This window comes from Apteryx mantelli, chromosome 1, assembly GCF_036417845.1.
Source record: "Apteryx mantelli isolate bAptMan1 chromosome 1, bAptMan1.hap1, whole genome shotgun sequence".
NCBI classification, from domain to species: domain Eukaryota; kingdom Metazoa; phylum Chordata; class Aves; order Apterygiformes; family Apterygidae; genus Apteryx; species Apteryx mantelli.
The window spans coordinates 205,533,715-205,548,794 of record NC_089978.1 but is presented as its reverse complement, the minus strand read 5'-3'; the positions used below and the strand labels follow the sequence as shown (position 1 = coordinate 205,548,794).

General features: G+C 35.8%; 1 protein-coding gene across 4 annotated transcripts in view; it reads right to left on the bottom strand.

Moving 5' to 3' along the window:
* Window positions 1–618: 618 nt before the first annotated feature.
* ALG10 (ALG10 alpha-1,2-glucosyltransferase) overlaps window positions 619–15,080 on the bottom strand; it is a 15,921-nt gene continuing 1,459 nt past the window's right edge. For 2 of the 4 annotated variants that reach the window (XM_067315974.1, XM_067315976.1), the window contains exon 3: window positions 11,553–13,032. In XM_067315974.1, coding sequence (XP_067172075.1) covers window positions 11,977–13,032 — 1,056 coding nt within the window. In that variant the 3' untranslated portion in view covers window positions 11,553–11,976. Of the gene's footprint in view, window positions 724–11,552; window positions 13,757–15,080 lie in introns of those variants that run through there. The other 2 variants (XM_067315988.1, XM_067315982.1) reach the window with 2 other exon arrangements.

Below are 15,080 nucleotides of genomic sequence, written 5' to 3'. Positions count from 1 at the left end.
AGCCAGAATCTAAAGGTTACTTTTTATGACTCCTTTATTTCAAAGTAAAGTCTCTTTAATCATTAGCGATAAAAGATTAATCTTCAGTTTAATGTTTTCCCTTCAGTGAGGATCCTGCTTTTTTTTTTTTTAATCTGCAAAGGAAGAAGACTATCCAACATATTTCTTTTAAAAAATGTGGTTATAATTCCATGTTGGGTTATATTTATTGGAAATATATTTGTCCTAAGCAATTTTTCAGTATTGCAAATTAAACAAAAGCAAAGAATGAAATAACAATAATGGTTCTACCTAATTAACTTGTACCTTTATGCAAAATGCTTTTTGCCATGAGATGCAGGGAAAAAATAAAGGTAACACACAAAATTGGGAAAATATCCTTATCCAATAAGAGCAAAGACAGTGAGACTAATTTGCCACCTATCATAAATGAGATACAAAAAGAATAAAGCAACTATAAATGAAAGAAAAAGTCACTTGCAAATGCTGCTTGTCCACTAATGCCAGCTGTGCTCATGTGTTTTGAAGGACATCAAACCTTAATGAGCCACCAGAGAATCTGTCCCATCAGAGGGAAACAATGTAAAGTCTTTTAATCTTTCACAGGGATCTATGTACATGGAGAGTAATGAAGAGTGAATTTTATTCCATAGCCATATTTCTAGTAAAGAAATATCCCTTTGTGCATTATCTCATCCTGTGTCAACTTCCTTAAATGGGAAACTACATAGGACAAAAATAACAGAAGAGAACAAGAGCATTATGAAATCAACTGATATACTTTTGTTTTCCATAACCATTTCACTTTTAACAAAGCCACTATTTAGTAGCTATTTAATGTATCTTTGAGGCTGAGATATTAAGAAAACATGACAGAAATTGTCCTTTCTTTTGATGTTAAACCTCAGGACTCCTGGAGTCTGAATCATAATGTTTAACTGCTTGTGATTGGCAGGTCTGCTTTTGTGCCTTTGAAAACATCTTCCATAGGTCATTTGGTGAAATAATCTACATTAGTTCGAATAAGAGTCAAATAGTTAATAAGTTACAAAAACATCAAAATGCAACCCTTCCTTTTTGGGTTGCAAAAGAGCTACACATCTCCAGGCTGAGCAGATGTAGATATTGTAACTTCTTTGAAGAGGAACCAGGCTTGGATAACAACCAAAATGTAATTTTAGGGCTGTCTATAACACTTCTTGAGGGTGGAGTAATACAGTCAGCTGAGCTCAGTCACTTTATAGCAGTTATCTTAGGACAAGGCAAAAGGACTGCTAGCTCATCCTAGCTAAAAGGGAACAATCATCTGGAGAGGCCTTCTAAGGCTAGGAAAATCAAGACAAGTGAAACTCCCACCTGAAAAATTTGCTTCTGAAAGCCAAAGTAGGATTCTCAGGCACTCTTTTTTTTCCTCAGACTAGTATTTTTTCCCATCAATGTGCCATCCCACCAAGGTGATGATAAGTGCAGCCTGCATTTAGATTTTTTTTTAAATTCCTGGCAGAATGAGTACTGAATTTTGATTTTGTTTTTCAGCAGCAAGAATGAGGCAAAGGAACAGTCTCAGCTTGCCATGGTGGCCAGTGTGAAGGCAGCTAGGGCTGCAGATAGCCTGCAGTGTGTGTTTACGTGAAGAGGAGATAGTGGCGCCAGAGGAAGAATGCCCGAACAGCTATAGTGGATGTGGTGACTCTGACAGGGAGATGGGGCAGGAGGGATAGGGAGCTCCAGAAGGAGGGGATTTAGGAATGAGAAAGGGAACTGAGGGCTTGAGAAGTTCAAGCGGAAGACAGGACTAGAAGGCATGGGGAGCTCTGGCTTGGCTGGTGAAAAAGGAGGAGTTAGCTCTGCAGCTGAAAGTGGAACGAAGTGGCAAGAACGAAGGGTCCTTGGGACAGGCAAAGGCAGAGGACAGGTCTGAGGTAGGAAGTACCAGGGCGGTTTAGGGAGGGAGGAGATGGGTTCATCCATCCTAGAGAGGGGTGACACTGGCAACCGAGGGGTCGGGGTGAAGTGGGGTTGCCATTACCACACTGTTTTCTGTGGCCTGAGCTCCACAAGAATGCACACAGTATTATTTCTTTCTTTTCCTCCACATGTCCATGAGACACAACCCTCATGTCATTCTCTTATTTGTTACCAAAATACAGTGGCCCCAAATGAAGGTTCAAAGAAAAAGATCAGATTTTAAAAGTTCTTAGGCCCGTAAAAATGCAGATGAGCACCTGCAGGATTACAGTCTACCTTTTTAGATTTGGTGCACAGCTGCTTTCTACTTTATACAAGCTGACAATAGAAAATCAGTTACAAAAATCTTTTCAGCTTTGTATTTTCCTATATTGTTTCATAGTTGTAAATATTAGATGGTATCTTTGCAAGAAAGTAGTCACTGTTGCAAGTTTTATTTCATTTTTGTAATCATTATGCATTCTCCTGAATATACCAAATCCCAAATCTTTGTCTTTATGCCTGCTCTTTCAGGTTGTAAGATTGCAAGCATGCAGCTGAAATGTTTGAAGAGGGCGTTATTATTTCTTTAGTGTGTTAGTTTCTGTTGATTTAGATCCTCTAGATCGTGCCCTTGGAGAATGCAGTACTGAAATGAAAATAGATCCATCTCATGAAGTTCTACTTACAACAATTTCAATTAACTTAGCGTGTGGGTAATGGAAAAGAGGGTTAGATTGTAATTACCATCTTCAACTCTATTCTGGAAGTGTATGTTCAAAGCACCACAAAAGGTGTCAATATCCATACACTTTCAGACCACCATTAAAGTTTAAACCTGATTCCCAATTATCCTGCTACTTTGTTTGATTAAATGAGAAAATAATGTACTGAAACTATTCTGTCAGCTGTAAGGGGCCTCGTCTATATTTCTGTTGCAGTGTATAGGCCCATTTCTAATTCTGGCATTCACTTTGGGAGAGGCAGACTTAGGGCCTACAAATAAGATCAGCCCCTTCTAGATGCAACATGGTTAAGGTAGAGTATGAATCTTTCCCAATATTCATTGCAATTTTTAACTACTACACTAGTGTTACTTTAATTAAATCTTTTCTCATAGATGCTGGTGCTTGGCACCAACTAATCGGAAGTTCCCAACTGTTAAAAATGTACACAGAAACTACTCACACATTCATGCAAATTTATATATTTCTTTTTTAACTTAATAAATAACCTATCCAAATCAATTTTTCATTTAAGTGCCAATACATACAACTCCTGGAAAGAGAGTCTTGCATTGTGAAACAAAATACAAAAAGGGCTAAAGGACATTTGTCATGAAATCCATCACAGCAAAAGCTACCAGAACTCTTTTAAAGCTGTTTACTAATAAAGTGTTGACTACAAGCTGATTTTGACATGCTATTTTTTCTCAAGTAACTGCAGACTATCAAGATGTTATAGCTGACTTTAAAGGCTTTTCTTGTTTGTTTGCTTATTCACTGACAAAATGATGGGCAAGGAAATTCAAGAGCATCAAGTACTTTGTTATGTATGACTTAAATAGCAAGTTAGAATCTTTCCAGATGCTTAACATCTTTGACTCAGAATCAGTCACAAACAACTTACATTAACTGATCTTTGCCATATTTTTTTGCTAAGGTTTAAAGAAATCTTAATTGCTAGTATTGGTCACTTCTATTTTCTATGAAGACTCTTTATTCACACAGAAGTTTTAATTATAAAATTAGGATTTGAGAATGTAAGAGGAATGCTCCCACCAAGTCTGGGATGGGTGAAGTTAAATTTTGTTTAGAAATCAAAGGTTTCCTGCAAAGTCAGCTGGTCTGATATTTTATTAAAACAAAGCCTAAAACATTTCAGTCATGCAGCCCTTAAGCGGACTATGCTTCTGCAAGCAAAGTCTTTCTTTCTCCATGTATTAGAGAATACATCTGAGCAATTGAAATTCAGTTTAGCCAACCTGAGAAAAAGAAAAGGTGCCTCTAGTTTGAAATAGAGGTATTCAGACTGTAAGAACACTGTGGCATTTTAAACCGGGCAGAAAAGGAAAAATTGTTGTGCTCAAACCCCACGAGGAAATCAAGTCTCAATGCAAGCGTACCAACCTCTCAATACGAGAGCAAACTATTGTATTACACCAAGAGCCTCAAGCTAGGCCTGGCTTTGCAGACCAAGATAGTAGTCATTTAATGCAATTTACCTCTATAAGTATTTAACTTTAAGGAGTTCTAGGGATGAGAAAAAGCTAAATCATAAATTGCTTGGCCAAACTGAAACTTCACGTGCCCTAACTCCACTTGCTTCTCCCTAGTTACGTCCATCAACTAATGTGTATATCGTTTGTCACTCTTCACCAACAAAGGTGTTATGGGAATCAGTAATGTAATTTTTTCACACTGATTTATCCATCAGCATGATTTTGGAAGTCAAAAAGTGATGATTCAGCTGCAAGGTAGCCAGCCTGTTGTTCAAACTGAAGGTGTCCACCTTGGCTAAACAGGCCAAATCAAGTATAACTAGATAGATAGTACTGCTTCTATATAAAAATAGAACAACTTAAGAGTGTAGTGCCATCACCAATTCTAGTGATCATACTTCTTTACAGATTGAAAAAAAGAGTCAGAGAAAAAGCATACAGAATGTAAGAGTCCTCCCATTTCTCTAGGTCAGTAGGTTAAGGGGTTATTGGGTCATGATCTGCACATACCAGTATAAATGGAAATTAGCTGGTGTGTATCCATGCAAGCAGAAGAGGAAAATGAGGAGACCTGTCTTTGCATGGATGTAACATAAAGCTAATAACTAGAAAAAGTCAAGTTTTTCAAGAGTAAAAGTAATTAATCTCTGAAAAAACTTGTCAAAGGATATGACAAATTCATCATTACTTGATGTCTTTAAATTGAGTATCTTTTCAGAAGATGTGCTCCATTTCAGCCACAAAATATTAAAGTCAACAGGATTCACTTAGATAATTTGGAAAGTAATTCCCTCCACAGTGGAAGTTCCTGGATAAAGTTCTATGGCCTACTGTTATGCAAACAGCTAATTAGGTCATTATAATGCTGCCTCCCCCTCCACCCCCTTCAAAATTTAAGCAGCATATTTTATAAGCAGCAGGTGTGTGTGTGGGGGGGATTATTAGTGTTTATCGTGAAGGTAATCTTAAAGCTCTTCTCAGACATCAGACAACTCCAGAGTCCCATTTTTTTTTTCCCTCTTAATTTTCAAGAAAAGTGAAAGCTCCTAATTTCTTTTGGATTTTAACCAACAATCTACTGTTCTTTCCTGTTTCAGGAAAGGATGCAGAACATATACACCCATCTTAGTAATAATTAATTGAATAAAATTCACTCTTATTGAAGCAAAACTACATCAGTACATCATTAGCATAGATACATACAACTCTTTGCTACAGTCAGCAAATAAATTCCTTTAACACATTCCTGGTTCTTTTTTCTGGGGAACTGGAGCTGGGGAGGAAAGGTTATTCCACAAAATTTCTTGAGACTTTAGAAATAGTTAACTTTTTGTATGGGGCTGAAAGTTTTCAAATTTTGCCAGCAAACTAAGGTTGCCAGAAAAATCAGCTCACACATGGGACATTCTGACCGGAGTCTTGGATGAGAGGTCTCCACAGCTCATGTGACTGCCCTGCCCAAACAGGCTGTTCTCTAGAAGCTAGACTGCTCCAGAAGGTAGTTTAGGCAAGATGTTACATCCTCAATTGGGAACATTTTGACAATAGTTTTGTATGTCTACAAAATAAGTTCTGGTTTTGATCATGTAGCATTTTTTTAAAATGTTTTGCCAAAAAAAAGAAACTCAACCAACTTTATTTACCCTATGTAAAAATTACTGAGATATCACTGTGAAAAATTATATATAAACTTAAAAGGCATTTTAGCCTTGAAAAGTACACTGGAAATAATAAAAATACCTTGCCTTTTGTCAAAACTGTTTCAGAGGCTGTTTCCCCCCACATATATACACACAGAAAAGTTAGAATGTGAAAATAAATCCTGAAACAAAAGCCTGTTGACAGTCTTAATGACTTATGCCTTTCTAAGGGTCTTTTGCAATCTTTTCCCTATCTCCACTTTTCATTTCCCCTCTTCACTAATAAAATTATTGGATTTTGTTTGAAATGACTTTCTAAGCTTATTGGAGAAAGAACTGTATCTTCTACTGTATTTTTTAAATGTCTTGCAAATGAGTTCCCATCTTCACAACCACTTCAATGGACTACTAACAAAATAATCCCCTTTGCAATGAAAAATGTGATATAACAGTGCATAAATGCACAGAGCAGCAAGTAAAGAATCCTACATGCAACAAACTACAAGAAACTTAGGTATATAACTTCCAAGTTGCTCTTAGCCAGGACTTTAGTTATAATGTGCTTACTGCCACCTATTAACAATGTTGTGGCATTTGCTCAGCACTTACCCAGAGGGTGAAGTGCTATCTCTGAAATCAGTAAAATTCCTGACTGTGTCTCCTTTGTTCTTCTGAAGTTTGTCATTTAAATTTCAATTCAGCCAGACATTGTTTTGTTTCATGATTTGATGGGAACCCAGGAAAATGCAGAATGATTTATGTGTATTAACTTGCAAGTCTGAAGCAGTGCCCTAAAATTACAAGCTCTGTCAGTGAATCACCACAACCATTTCTTTTGCATTGTATATTCACAAGATTATTGCTATGACAATACTTTAGGAGGGCTGACATGAAAACATGGAAATCTAATTTCATTAGAGAAGATCTGGAGGTAGCTAAGGACACAAACTTTTGCAATTACATCTTTGAAAAGATGCACAGGGCTACTGTTAATACGAGTTCATAACAATTTGAGTCAAATGCATGGTGTATTAATTTACATCTACTTAAAACCAGGAAATAAAGCACATTGGAAGACACCATTTTAAAAGTGTTTATTTTTTTATGACAATTTTACTTTATAAAAACACGAGAGTACCTGGGCAAGAAAATCTGGAAACAAAAGCAAACCCTCCCCACAAATGACATATAGTTGCAATTCAAATAAGCTCACAACACCTCTTGAAAACAATGACAACAGAGGTTTTATTTATAGAGCCACAAATAAATACAAGAAACATCTTTTGATAAACTAATTAGTTACCAAGTTTCAAACAAAAAAATTCTCACAGTGATCAACCTGACTTTAGTAAGAAAAAAGCTTCCTTCCAGGTGAAGAAGACATTTTCACTCATACATGACAAGTCTTTTGTATCACCACATACTTTACCAAAGCACAGTGCACTGCTAAATACAGCAGTGCCCCCAAACCTCAGAAAGCACCTCATTCACTTCTGCTCCTGGCAGCATTATGCACACTGGCTCTGGCACCAACTTCCTGCAAAAATATTTTTCCTTTTGCTTTCTGCTCCTGACGTTCCAACTATCCCATAAGCTAAGGGAAGCGCATTATGTCCTCAGCTTGTTCTATGATTAAGCACAAAGCTCAGTGACAAAAACTCACAAATCAGGAGCATTTTAGCTACATACTTCTGGCTAGGTGAGCATTTCTGCCTCATGGAGAGGTTTTTTTCATAAAATGAGAAGCTAGAAACAAACCAATTTTCTGGATCCATCTGCAGCTTGCTTTTAAGAAAGATGTTTGTTTATGAAAGATATTGATGTCTCAGCTGACGTACAAATGTCACTGAATAAAAAGCAAACACTAACACTAATAAGCAAGGAAAGCAAAGCTTTTCCAGGAAAAAAGAAATTAATACTGCTAATACACAGAAAGAATTTGAGATAACTGGAAGCATTTAATTCCATGGACTCTCTGGCTTTACACTTTTTCATTACACAAAAACTAGAAGACATGCTTAAAATGCAGTGTCAACTACCATATGGCTCACAGACATCTGAGCATTCATATTTCATATGTGCACCAACCAATTAAAAAAAAGTGAACGTTTTAGAAAATCACCATGTGTGTCAGTCTCAAAAGTTTAATTACTTTGCTTTATTTCCTCGATTTGCCCTCCAAATACTTTTTTCCTTTTTATACAGCTATGAATAGAATGAATATGTGAACAAATTAAGAATGCTGTGGAAATTAATAATAAAACAAGAGAAGGAAATCTGCTTAATTTTCTAGGCAACTAACTACACTGTTTAAAATAATGACATTATTTCAAGAGTAAACTTTCAAGTTTCATTTGTTCTCTACACCAAACATGAAAATTCCACAAATAACAAAAATAACAATTTTACTCAATATATAAGACATATTTCAAAAGATAAGCAAAACTCATGCTTCTTTTAAAACATAACAAAATATAAGTTTAAAACTAAATACAAGGATATTTTAGCTGAACCAGTTACCAAAACATATAATCACTCATAACAGAGCTTGAAGTCTTCTAATTCTCAGAACATATTCTGGCTAAAAAACCTGATGCTATCATTTCAAATAGCATTACATTTAGCAGTTTGTCACCTGAACAAGATGGCACAAGACTGCCACCTTGTGGAAAAGCTCAAATCTGCCTTACCAGGACCAAATTAGCTGTGCTCAGAGACTATAGAAGACTTTTTCCTGAAATAAGTTTCTCACAGAAATAATCTGTTATTTAAAAAAAAAAAAAAAAAAAAGGTCCATCTACTCATAAGAAAAGTCACAGATAAGGAGGATTTCACCATGCACACATCACTTATGATGTAAAATTCATGCTCATTTTGAACACGTATGTTAGAAGTGTTGTCAAAGAATTTAAGAGGAATGAAAAAATAAAGAACACTCACAAATAACAGATAATATATTTTACAGCATATAGGATTAGATGACGTTGCTGCCTCAAAGAAGCAATCTTCAGGTCTTCCTGAATAACCACCCAGTATTTTAACTAAGAAAAGCGTTAAATGATTTGTCTTATATTTTTTTCACCTCAAAACAAATCAACCACACTGTGGCTGTTCAGTCCTCTATCTTGATTCTTTTGACAACTATTGAAAAATCACCTTCTATTTTCTGTTTAAGAAAAATTGAATCAGGCTTTTTAAACAATGAGTACAAAAATGTTAGCTGTACTATTTTTGTTTTAATTTTGGATGTTATATTTCAACAAATCAGTGTGACTTTTTCTAAATGGGTAATTGATTAATAAAATTTACAGTATTTTTTTTTATTGTTTCTGTAAGTAATTTCACTGCCAAATTATACCAGCTGAGGAGTTAACCTAAAGTAAGTGATCAGGGTTCTACTGAAACTAGAAAAGACCTCTGACTATGGAAAAGGCTTTTGACAACATAAACCAGGATAAATGTAGTCCCTTTTGCACATCTTCAAGAGGAATAGTTAATAAGTATTTGCTACTACAAACAACTACAGTGGAAATATTCCAGGAGCAATATACTAATTTTCCAAAAGAGACACTCTCCAAGATTATGAAGTATTTTTAACTAATTCTTATATCTAGATTTAAACAATGTCACTACTACTGATATTTGCCAAGTTCTTAAAAGAGATTGATGACATTTGGAGACCTTTCTTTATGACTAATTACAACATAATTACAACCATTTTCATGTCTGAAACAGTATCAGGCTAAATTATGTTCCATCTCATTTTTTTTAATTCCTCTATTTGGGATAACATTGAATATTACCAAAAAGTCCCTCTGGTTCATCAGCAAAAGTAAAAATACAGCTTTACACTAAAAGTAACTCTCTCTTTTCATGTTTTAATAATTCATTCACTTTCTTCTTTAGTGAAAACATATTTCAACTCTGTTTTTAAATTAGCAAAATACACTGAGAGTAACAGTACTGTTAAATCAAAATAACTCATTACACTGATAATTCCCATGATAAAATATTCTGCCAGCTAATAATCTTCCTTATTTTAAAAAACTTCACAGATACCTCTCTACATGTAATTTTTCTGCTATCTTGTAATATGGGGCTCTTTGGAAAGGTTTTCTGCTCTAAATTTTGGGGGATTTCTGTCTTGCAGTCAATTTTCTTTACAACAGAATTGCACAATTGCATTAAAATAGCATATATTTAAAGTCGGTTCTTTTCACTTGAAACACGGTTGCTATCTCAGTTAAGAATAAGGACTAAGCACTGTCATTTTCTTAACAATGCAGATAATCTAAGGCATTCAGATACCAATACCAACAGACATCCTGGACAAAACAAAATGCCTGGAGACTATATAAGCACAGGAATTTTGCATCTTGTTATGGGAACACTTGCTCCTCTACAAATTCAGAAAAAAAAAAGAAAAAAGGATCTAGAAAACAATTCAGGATCCAGCCAGAACCCCCACCTGAATCCCATGTTGCCGTTCCAATTCGTGCAATACAAAAATTTGAGTGCACATATAAAATTGTACTAAAGCATGCATGTGCATATTTATCTTGCTTTTGTTTTACCTGAATGGTATATGAAAACAAAGTTGGAAGAAGAAGGCATGCAAGATTACCCCACAAAATCTGTCCTACAAAAATCACAGAAAACATGGTTGTACAGACAGTGGACGGGAGAATCTGAGTCAACCACACACCTCCTAGCCTCCCTCCTAGCCCAGGGAAGGGTGCTGAGCCAGGGGACATTGTTCTGCATACTGTAAAGAAAATGTAACCATACCACTCTGGGTAGGTAACTCCAGGGCAGTAATCTTCTGAAAAACAATTCCATTTCAGAATGACACAAATGGCAATAATATAACATGTTTGCATAGATTTGACTGCAACATTTCCACTATGTAAGAAGAAAGAACTTTGAGACACTACACAATTCGTGAGGTTTTGGATTCCCCCTGCCACACACATAATTCAGTCATATTTATAAAACTGCTTAATAGTTAACTAGAAGTGATCAAATATTTTCAAGTCTAATTAAAGTCACTTACTGAAGGGAACCGTTCTTTCCTTCTGAAAATAATACACTAGATGTTTTAAAAATTCATATACATTGTATTTTTACCTTTGTAAAAAGAAATATATACTGCCTAGTTCCATTAGATGTGTATGTATGAGAAAAACATTTAAAAGAACAAATCAGTAATGCCATCAGTATTTTTTTTAAGATTACATGTCAAAGATCTTAGAAATATGCTGTTCAACTTCGGAGTGCACTCACATCCTGCTTCAATACAAACCTGTGAACACAGAATCTCAGGACATAAAAGCCTTATTATTTAAAAGGGTTTTCATTATACTGCATTCCACCATGTAATGACATGTTTCAGCCTGGCACACATAAATTACTCCCCTTCTAATAGGTCGCATTATCAACTGCGATTTATCTTTTGTTGTACAATAATGTTTATTCCCCCAAAAGAATGAACAGGCACACAGTCTTCACTCTATTTTCTAAATATCAATTTGAAATAAAATTTTCAAAATGTCCTAATGATTTAAGAGCCTACATTGTTTGCAAAACTAATGCATGCATTTACTGACCAACAACTCATGCAAATTCATTGGGATGTAGGTGTTTTTGAAAATGTTACACTTCAGTAGGGTTTCATACCTTGACCTTTAGCAGACACAGATGGAAATGGCCTGTGCTGAGGAGTAAATATGCACCAAGAGGTAATGAAAAGGTTAAACACTTAAAATACTTTATTTTAAAGCAAGCTTCCAAAACATACTTATAAACTGTCATACCTTCAAAAGTATGTTATAGAATATATTATTATCATGAAATACGGTTGTAAACATCTCCCTCATTTCACATTAGTTACAAAAAGGGTTTCTGAAATTTCCCTAGTTCCGAATTTAATCCAGGACCTCATAAATTCAATAAATCTAATATCTTCACATATCAGATCTCACATCCAGTTCCAAGAATATAAGCAACCAATTGATTTCTTTCCCTGATTCCCACTGGGGGGAAAAAAAAATTACATAAGGTAATGCACACTACTTTATTCCAGGGTCTATAGTCCTGAAACAGAACTGGGTTTTCCTAAGGGTATAAAGCTACAAAAAAAAAAAAAAAAAAAAAAAAAAAAAAAAAAAATCACCACATAAACCTCTGTACTTCTTCACTATTTGGCCATTGAAATGTTTTGTTTAGAAAAAGATAAAAAGTTGTTACATTCACAAAAATATAAAAAGCGAGCTCAAGAAGTTGTCTATAAAGAGATGGAAATGGAATATTGAGCCTATATATTAAGTATGGCAAAATAAAGTAACGAAATTCTAGCAACTTTTGAGGAACTGTAACAGCAAATAAACATACAAAATACACTAAAATCCAAAATACTGATTTTGATTTCAAGGTATCAGCAAAACTCCAGCCAGCAAATATATAGACTGGAACTAACATGTATTTCACAAGCTCATGTCTTTGGAAGACTTTTCTCCAGACATAGAATGTATAATGTCTGTTATCTGCTAGTAAATACTTATGAACATAGGTAAATTTCCAGATCAGGAATAAAGAGATGACAGCAATTAAGCTGTACTGCACAGGGTACTTCCGTAAGGTCAGAAGGAACTTCCTGATTTTAGTAGGGGTCAATAAATGAGGGAAGGAAAAAAAGAGAGTAAATGACAGAAAATAGAACAACTGAGGAAAGTGCAAACAGGCTTCATGACTACTTCTGTCGCCAACAACTATTCCGCCATTGATGAAGACAAAAGCAAAGAACACAACAACTAATATGATGTATGGCCAAGTTAAAGCAATAAGTGTAATTAAATTCTGAGGTGATATGAGGTATTCAGTAAGAAACTGTAATATTCTTATCAGATCTGAAAATGATCCTTTCATGGAAGAAATCTTTTCATCTTTCTTTTTCAGTAACTCTGTCTTCCAGGCTTCATTTAGCTTTTCTGCAACAACATTTCCTGCACAAAAAATTGTCCACACAATATTTGTCTGACGAAACATGAAGCCACAAAATCCAAGCAGAGCTGAAGTTTTATGGTTACCACAAAGGCACATTAAATATGAAAAGAGAGTAAAAAATACTGATCCTGGGTCTGTATAATAAAGGAACGTAAAAAAATAAAGCGTGGGAAATACTGCAAGAGTTAATGTAGACAAGATATTCTGGAAACCAGACACAGCCTAGAGAAGAAGCAGAAAAATGCAATTAGTAATATCCAATAAAAATCAGAAACAAATAAAGGGTATCATTCTTCAGAATTCCATTACCACAACATAACATCTCTTATGCTCTTTGATTCCATTACTGCACTAGCATGCACACTACATTTTTGTTAGCCTCCTGCTATGCTAATATAGAGTGCAGGACAATACGATGCTGAGACAAATGAAATCAAGAAGCATTATTGCTGGTGAGTTAAGAATATGGCAAAGAAAATACACCAGCTTCTTCCACATCTCAGACATTCACATATTTGTAGCATTAAAGTCATTGTGGGAGTATAATTGCTCTCATACCTATGATAAGAGAGCTGCATTAATGGGCAAAAGAAAAGGAAAAACTTGTTTTCAATGTTGTATGCCCCTGCAATCTCATCATCAGATTATGTTTATTTGTGACACAGCAGAACACATCATTCTGTGCTTGCACTATTGCCTCTTTTGAAGCCAGCCCACAGAAGGGCCAGTTAAGCTTCTAATCTTTGGTGCAGCTTTTGTTGTTTATTTTTGCTATAATTCATGAGTTAGAAAAGAAACTTTAAAGAAGGTAGAAGATCATACAATTAAAAACTCCTCCCAAATATCCCACTCACTACATGATGCAATATAATTCACAACATTAAAAACTGCTGCATGATGGTTCTGAATGATGTAGCGTGGGATGAAACAGCCAGTCACCACCATACTGAAAACAGGAATAGAGAAAATGCTCAAAGCTCAAGGAAGTGGCAACAACGCAAGGACATCTTGTAATGCTTAGAATACAGTCAAGAAACCTTTTCTTACATTTATATTTTGCTTCCAAATATAAAATTAAAAGTGTTCCAAAAGAGGAAACAATTTTTTTGATTTTGACCCAATTCTGTATGGTCTTATCACGCGCTTAAACATGAAGAGTCTTCTGTAATCTTCATAAGAAGACATTTTCTTTATAACAATGGAATCTTTAAATTATCAGTGAATAGCAAAAAATGTTCATGGTTAAAGGTGAAAATAAAGATAGCAAACTAAGGTGAAAGATTTTAAATAGGCCACTAACTACTGGAACAACTTACCTGCAACAGTGTTGGATGATCTATCCCTTGGATGGACAACTAGATGTGTAAAAAACTGATTGGATAGTTGGGCTCAATTAATGGGTCATATTCTATCTAAAGGTTGGTAACAAGTGGAGTACCACATGGGTCTCTACTGCAACCTGTCCTGTTTAACATCTTTATACCTGGAAGCAGCAATAAAGCACACTCTCATCAAGTTTGCAGATGACACCAAACCAGGGGGATGAGACAATATACTCAAGAGCAGAGCTGCCATCCAGAGAGACCTAGACAGGCTGGAGAAATGGGGCAACAGAAACCTTATTAAATTCAACAGGAAAAATGCAAGGTCCTGCACCTGGGAAGGAAGAATCCCTGCAACGGTTCAGGCTGGGGACAGAGCAGCTGGGGAGCAGCTCTGTGGAAAGGGACCTGGGAGTCTGGGCAGGCAGCAAGCTGAACCTCACATGCAGCAGTATGTCCTGGCAGCAAGGAGGTGCAACAGCCTCATGGGCTGCATTAAAAGAACTGTGGCCAGTAGATCAACAAAGTGATTCTCCCGCTTTGTTAGCATTTGTTAGACCACATCTAGAATATCATGTCCAGTTCTGAGCACACCCAATAATAATAATAATTAAAAAAAAGACTTTGATACACTGGAGTGAGGGTGGAGGGCCACCAAGATGGTCAAGGACTGGAGCATCTGCCTTGTGAGGAGAGGCTGAGAGAGCTGGACTTGTTAAGCCTGGAGAAGGGATGGTTTCAGGTGGATCAAAGAGCAGCCTGCCAATACCTATGAGGAGGTTAACAAGAAGAGGGAGCCAGGCTCTTCACAGCACTGCATGGTGGGCCGACAAGAGACAACAGGTATAAACTGAAACAAGAGCGCTTCAAACGGGATAAAAGGAAAAACTTTTTCACCATGGAGGTGAAAGGCCAGTCAAGCAGTGCAACAAACTACCTGGAAAGGCT